This window comes from Portunus trituberculatus, chromosome 25, assembly GCF_017591435.1.
Source record: "Portunus trituberculatus isolate SZX2019 chromosome 25, ASM1759143v1, whole genome shotgun sequence".
Classification (NCBI taxonomy): domain Eukaryota; kingdom Metazoa; phylum Arthropoda; class Malacostraca; order Decapoda; family Portunidae; genus Portunus; species Portunus trituberculatus.
In genome coordinates, this window is record NC_059279.1 from 4,439,098 (window position 1) to 4,447,331 (window position 8,234).

At 37.2% G+C, this 8,234-nt stretch overlaps 1 protein-coding gene across 5 annotated transcripts in view; it reads right to left on the reverse strand.

Annotated features, from left to right (window-relative positions):
* The window catches only part of LOC123508992 (signal transducer and activator of transcription 5B-like), a 42,230-nt gene extending 35,066 nt beyond the window's left edge, over positions 1-7,164 (reverse strand). For 4 of the 5 annotated variants that reach the window (XM_045263106.1, XM_045263104.1, XM_045263105.1 and 1 more), the window contains exon 1: positions 7,034-7,164. In XM_045263106.1, the coding sequence (XP_045119041.1) occupies positions 7,034-7,039 (6 nt within the window). In that variant the 5' untranslated portion in view covers positions 7,040-7,164. Of the gene's footprint in view, positions 1-1,626; positions 1,795-7,033 lie in introns of those variants that run through there. The other variant, XM_045263102.1, reaches the window with a different exon arrangement.
* Between the last annotated feature and the right edge of the window lie 1,070 nt (positions 7,165-8,234).

Here is an 8,234-nt window from a genome sequence, read left to right on the forward strand (position 1 = left end):
CATATATCAGTCTAAACAGTAGAGAAAGTTGCTACAAATCCACTTGTACAAATCACATGTCTCACTGGGGTTGGTACCGGGTAAATAGTGTGGGTGGTGAAGTATTGTACACTTGGCACAGCCGCACGGTGCTGCCAGAGAGGTGAAGAGCGCAGGTCTTTTTTGTGAGATTTTCCTGGTATTTCAACTTCGTACAATGCTTTGAAACATGTCAAAGTTCATGTCATTTGATTTTTATCCTATGCCTAACAGGAGATTAAAGATAGGTGTCTCAGAAGTGTGATTTATGAAGAACATCACTTGCTTGTCTCCTATGCAGCATCTGTACTTTGTTTGTAAACACCAGCCAACTTTGAAAAGCCTTTTTTGCCTCTGTGTGATCGTTGCTTTGCTGGCGTTACTTTAAGGCGGTCCTAGCGCAATATGTAAATTATCATTATATTCTACTAAGAGAGAGAGAGAGAGAGAGAGAGAGAGAGAGAGAGATTCACTTCTAGATAACAGTATCCGGCCTTTGACATAACCAAAGTAACACCTGCATACATTTATTCCTTTACAAGTACAGCAGTTCCTTACTACCTGGCTGACATTATGTACTCAGTCTTAAGAAAATGCAGTGGATGCAAATTAAAGACTCTCTCTCTCTCTCTCTCTCTCTCTCTCTCTCTCACACACACACACACACACACACACACACACACACACAAACTAACAAACAAACAAACAATCAAACACACACACCCAAACTAAAAACAAACACACACACACACACACACACACACACACACACACACACACACACACACACACACACACACACACACACACACACACACACACACACACACTAATAAACACACACACACACACACACACACACACACACACACACACACACACACGAATTACACAAACAAACACACACACACACACACACACACACACACACACACACACACACACCGCGTAGTGTAGTTGTTAGCACGCTCGACTCACAATCGAGAGGCCCGGGTTCGAGTCCCGGCGCGGCGAGGCAAATGGGCAAGCCTCTTAATGTGTGGGGTGTGTTCACCTAGCAGTAAATAGGTACGGGATGTAACTCGAGAGGTTGTGGCCTCGCTTTCCCGGTGTGTGGAGTGTGTTGTGGTCTCAGTCCTACCCGAAGATCGGTCTATGAGCTCTGAGCTCGCTCCGTAATGGGAAAGACTGGCTGGATGACCAGCAGGCGACCGAGATGAATTACACACACACTAACAAACACACACACACACACACACAACACATACACACACATATCTTAATAAAGAAAGTAAATTTTCGGTTGCCACTGCCTTACCAATAATAATTATTATTATTACTATTATTATTACTATCAATATAATGATTATTATTATTACTACTATTCCTATTGTTATCATCATCGTCATTACCACAGACACACATACACACACACACACACGCACACGCACATTTGCTTATCTATTTATCTATTAATTAATATCATAACACACACACACACACACACACACACGTAGCTACACATACAGTATAATGCAATGGGAGATATTTCCTGTCCCTCCTGTGTCTACGTTGTCCCTCCCTGCGTCAGTAAACCGGTGAACTTACCTTCTATGGAAAAATAATGGTGTCAAGTAAGGAGGTCCCAATTGAGCATCAATATAGTGATGTCCACACTACTGATATTGGGGCTTATAGAGAGCCCCCGTACGACGCTTCTCGCCGGGAGGGTGTCAACATGTCTACTGGTGTACTGGTGCTGCTATTACTCTCGCCTCACTCACCCGCCCAGAACCGCGGCCACGAACACCTAGCCGCCGTATCTCCCGGCCAGGGCCGCTGACAGATAATATCCGTTGGCGGGAAAGGATGAGGAAAAATCAACATAACGAGACCCATTTTGTTATCAGTACGGGAATTCTTCATTAATAACAGAAAAATAAGGATATAAACACTGGCGCCAGGGTAAGGCGTGTTGGCAGTGCTGCTTGTTCCAGGAAGTGCCTCTCCTTCAGGGAAAAGCGTCTTGATGCAATGGCTCGCCAGCTGCGCCATGCTCCGCTCTCCCTGCCTCCCACGGCGTCTCCTTGGCACCGCTGGCTATACGACGTGCCTTTGGAATCTCTACGACTGAGCTTTATCAAGTTAGAGAATATTGCTCTCCGGCATAATGCACAAAATAATTACTGCGTGGCACCTGTCCCAGGCACTCCGGCGTTCAGAGAAATGGCATAACGCGCGAGTGTTATTGCCATCAGTTGCAACTCCTCAGTACCTCCGGCACTGATTTATGGTTTTCTAATACTCAGATGTATAATATATGTATATTTTAAAACATCGGTGTTCGACGCAATATAACTGCATGACTATAAAACTATCCAGGTCAGTCGCTAATGCGTTGTATATTCATCTAATTGTTTTTTTCAATTATTCTGATGACTTGAATAAATTACACTCGAAGTTTTCCCATTAGTGTTAATAGGCTTGGTGTATCGGTAAAACAGTGGGGAAGGTACAGTATTTACACTAAATAAATGAGTTAATCTCTCTCTCTCTCTCTCTCTCTCTCTCTCTCTCTCTCTCTCTCTCTCTGAGGGAATAACGTCTTAAGCTTTGTAATATTCTGCAGATGATGATGCATACAAAAAGAGTTTGGTAATAAGATGGAGTACACAAGAATGAATCTCTAGTATGAAGGCAAATAACAAATGAATTACACGGATACGATGAACATGGCAAATAATGTACAGAACCACGGTTTAGTATTTCAATATATTCAAGTGAGTCTCTCAAACGTCAGTATGCTTGTTTGTTGCAGCTCTATGTGATGATTCATTTAAATAATTCACGCAATCAAGATGAATCTTGTCAGTATTCCTGCCAAGTTAATCCATCGCACTGACTTTTCTCTGATAATTATCTGACATAATTATACTTCTCCCATAATCCATGATGGTTTCACTGCACCATGTTTAGATGTAACTTAAAATGAAAATTCAATTACATGTAAAGCTTCTTGTTAGGGATTTGTGATGTTTTGCAATACTACGTATGTGTGTGTGTGTGTGTGTGTGTGTGTGTGTGTGTGTGTGTGTGTGTGTGTGAAAGAACAGCTGCTTGAAAATTAATATCTTACTCTCTGAACAAAACTATAAATATCACTGAGGCTTTTCATATTTTCCTTATCATCATCTCATCATATTAATTCTAATTAGCTTCGAAAGACCTCCGCAGCTTCCAACTTTCCTCAGAGGCTCTCCTGCTCCAGAATACGTAATTTAGTGTGGCAGTGGCTTCATGGGGTGTCAGTTTTCATGGTATGCTGCGACAAGTTCCATAATGCATTGGAAGAAGTTTCACAAGTATCGAGTTTCATGTAATATCAATATTATGCTTATTTATTCTCTTGTTTATTTTCAGTTCGTTTTATTTTATTTGGTTTGCTTTATTTTCTATATCTCATTTATTTACTAGCTTTTCTAGTTATCTATTTATCTATCTGCATATTATATATATATATATATATATATATATATATATATATATATATATATATATATATATATATATATATATATATATATATATATATATATATATATATATATATATATATATATATATATATATATATATATATATATATATATATATATATATATATATATATATATATATATATATATATATATATATATATATATATATATATATATATATATATATATATATATATATATATATATATATATATATATATATATATATATATATATATATATATATATATATATATATATATATATATATATATATATATATATATATATATATATATATATATATATATATATATATATATATATATATATATATATATATATATATATATATATATATATATATATATATATATATATATATATATATATATTTCTTATCCTTATTTGTGTATTTTACTTCTTATCAAGAATAGTTATAGTTTGCCTTGCATATTCGTTGTTACTGTTACACACACACACACACACACACACACACACACACACACACACACACACACACACACACACACACAGAGAGAGAGAGAGAGAGAGAGAGAGAGAGAGAGAGAGAGAGAGAGAGAGAGAGATGGGAAAAATATGGTTTCTGTTTTCAGCATCACTAAACTTAGAATGCATGACTTCATAATCTCTTGGTACACTTCGTTTCTGGCCTTCCTCTCGGCGTTACTTCTTTTAGAACTGGGACACATTTTTTTTTACCATTGAGATTTGGGTATGATTAAGACCATTTTATTGACATTAGGAAGAGTCTATGGAGACCAGAAGATTAATTGCCAGCTTCCACTATTTTTACCCCACACAAGATTTTGAAGCTGTACAAAATCACCAAACAGTAACCGGAATGAATATGACAACGCGTCATGGTACTGAAAGGGGTTAATCCTACACTTAGCTGCGCCATATTGAGAGTCCTTATCTTGACATGATGTAAGATATTACTAATACAATTATCAAAGACTATGGAGACGATGAAACAAGTTCATATTCATGTTCTTCCAATTTATGATGGAAAATCTGTCGTAAACTACAACTGAAATGATGAAAACAACTTTGAAAATCAGAATATCTTTGATCAGAGTATGGTTAAAACATGTAGTCGATAAAACGTTAAATGAAAATAAAGAATATGTTCAAAATTAATTAATCAATATCTATATTTGGGTTCCATACTCTTGCTTGTGTGTATTTTTAGTCTGTGGGGGAAATTTATTCAATAACCCGCCGCCATTCCACCCAGAAACTGTTTCACGATTCCAGAAACAATGGATGAGTTTCTTGTATGTGAAAGTCGCTTTCCAAAGACAGCAAACAATACAGCGAAAATTCCATCACCCCTGTGTGTGTGTGGGGGAGTGAGTTTGGTTTTCATTAACAAATGTATCATAGAAAAAATATTTATCAGCAATAGTGTGTAATTCTTCGAACAAATGTTACAGGATAAATACTGACGTATGAATATTTCAATTAGTTGAATAAATGCAACCATCTATCCTAATTCAACCCAACCTAATGTAACTTAGTCTATCACAACTTAGCCCTACATTGCATTAGTATGATTAAACTAGAAAAAATACTTTACCTCTATTTATGTATAACAAATGAAACATATAGTTGTATAGTATATACAATTCACTCGTATTTCATTTACTTGTGAAAGATCTACGTATACACTATGACGCACCATGTGTAATTCACCTGTATGTATGTAATCAAACTCTATATGTTTCACCTCTGTACCCGAAACATGACAGCCAAAACTCAGGAGAAGTGTAGAAAAGAGAAGCTCCATTTTGTGGTTTGCAGGTGGTTGTGGTATTGATGCACATACCACACATTGTTAGGACACATTATAGAGTTAACAAATCATGGATAAGCCCTGGTAACACTATCGATGTAAGGTGGTTCACGGAGGGCGGGGCCAGGTACAGTCCACCTTCACGATTGGTACTGGTCATAAGGGAGGAGGAGCCTTCACTCTTCCACCTATCACGCCTTGCTGGTTATGTCTGCTCACGATACTGGGACAGGAATGCAACACCACCACCACCACCACCACCACCACTTCTAATGCTTCTAATGCTGCTTTACTAATTTCCAGTACTAATAGTATTACATGTGCTAGTAATGTTTTCTTATTTCTATTTACGATACTGGGACAGAAATGTATCACCACAATCCCAGCCCCACCACCACCACCACCATTAATGCATTTGAACTTAATGATTTTCGGTACAAGTTATACTAGTGTATTGCTGCTATGTGACTTATAAGAAATAATGGTAATGATGATACTAATACTCATACTAATACTAATACTAATGCTAATACTAATACTAATAATACTGATACTAATACCAATAATACTAATAATAATGATAATAAAAAAATAATAACGATAATAATAATAAAAAAAAATAATAATAACAATAATAATAATAATAATAATAATAATAATAATAATAATAATAATAATAATAATGTTGTGGGTAGAGGGACTAACGTGCAATGAGGGAAGAGGTGTAAGAAATAGGGACGAGTTATGGTAATGGCGTGTAGAAACCAAACTCAGACCGGGCTTGGTTTGAGCGCCGCAGTTATGGTCACGGAGCCACAATGATAGTCAGGACAGATGAGAGTAATGTGTAGTGAGGAAAGTGGTGTAAGAAATAAGGAAGCGTTAGGGTGGGTGATCGTAATGGCGTGTGTGAACCAGCAGACTTGGGCCAGGCTGGGGCGAAGCGACGCAGTCATGGTCACAAAGCCACAATGAGTTTCACGATGGTTTCCAGGAAGGCGTGCCTCTCAGGATCGTACCCCCTCTCCCTCTCCCTCTCCCCGCTGGACGCCGCCCTCCGCACACCACCGACGGTCATTGCGAGTTAATCGAGTTTTGTTGCACACTAAACATTGGAGACGCCTTATATGTGTAGCTTATGTCTTGCTGCATGATAGTATTGTCTAGCTATCAAATTTCGCAAAATGCAGCAAGAATGTAAGAATATACTAAATCTAAGTTTAGTCTAAGCCGATGCCCTTCCCACATGAAAAGTTTATAATTGTTCAGTTATCGAGTCTCACAAATGTATGAAGCGTACAAGAAAATATACCTCTAAAACAATTTTGTCCGGGTGTCGAGTCTCACAAAGCAACGAGAATGTTAGAAAATGTTATTTCTAAGTTTAGTCTTAGCCAATACCCTTCCCACATGAAAAGTCTTATATATTTTGTTCAGTTATCGGTTATCAAGCCATCAAAATGTATGAAGCGTATAAGAAAATATACCTGCATATGACCAGATGTTAAGTCTTACAAATGCAGCGAGAATGTAAGAAAATATACATATAAGTTCGTGTAAGTTGTCAGTGTTTGGTGTGCAGTACATTGTCAGAATAACCTACGTACTGTCCAGATACCGTATCTCATAAATGCAGCAAAAATATAAGAACACTTACCTGCATCACAATATTGCTCAGGTATCGAGTCTGAGAAGAATATAGAGTTTAACAGCAAGCTGTCAGTGTTATAGTTACAGATGTACAACAGAGCTCGACTAGTCTGATTTGTGTCGAGTCTCCCTTATCACTGACGCCTTTCGCCTAATCAACTCTCCTCCTCTGATTAACTGTATTCAGCTTCTTTCTCACCGCCGAAATGTTGCATCTCTTTCTATCTTTTATCACTATTTTCATGTTAACTGCTCTACTGATCTTGCTAACTGCATGCCTTCCCTCCTCCTGCTGCACAAGGCTTTCTTCTTCCTCTCATCCCTATTCTGTTCAGCCCTTTAATACAAGAGTTAACCAATACTCTCAACCATTCATACCTTTCACTGGCAAACTCTAGAACTCCCTACCTGCTTCTGTATTTCCATCTCCCTACGACTTGACTTATTTTAAGAGAGAAGTTTCAAGACATTTGTCCCTGGCTTTTCTATGACTCTTTCGGACCTTTTAGGGAACCTGCAGTTCCAGTGGACCTTTTTTTTTTCTAACATTTTGTTGCCCTTGGCAGTCTTCCCTCCTGCATAAAAAAAAAATAATAATAATCTTGCGGCAACAGACAAGACACACTAGGAAACACTACACGCTGCAAATACGGAATCGAACCTAATGATGCATGCAACTAACATTTAAAGCTTCCGACTGTATATGCGTACGTACAATACAAATGCTGTCCATGCATGTACAAGGTCAGTAGTAACAAAGAGACGTACAGGCTATCTCGTAGACATCTGAGTTCGTACTATCATATTCATAAGCAATTTAATACCGAGTAGCATGACGCGTTTTCATATTCACTCCGCTTACTATTTGGTGATTTTATACAGCTTCAAAAACTCATGAAGTGGATTGATATTGGGAAAACTCTGGCTATTAATCATCTGACCTCTATATTCTTCTTAATGTTAATAAGATGGTCTAATCGTACAGAAATCTCAAGGTAAAAATGTGTCCCAGTGCTGAGGGATTAATATCAATAATTATCGATCAAAGAATAAGATTTTTTTTTCTTCCTAACCGCATTGTTATTTAAACGTGAAGTATATCGCATGATGTATTTCTTTATTAATTTCTGGTAAACATTTTTTTTCAGACACAATGCTGTATGATTTCACTTCAACATAATTCTACTAAACAAAAAATATTCTCGGTT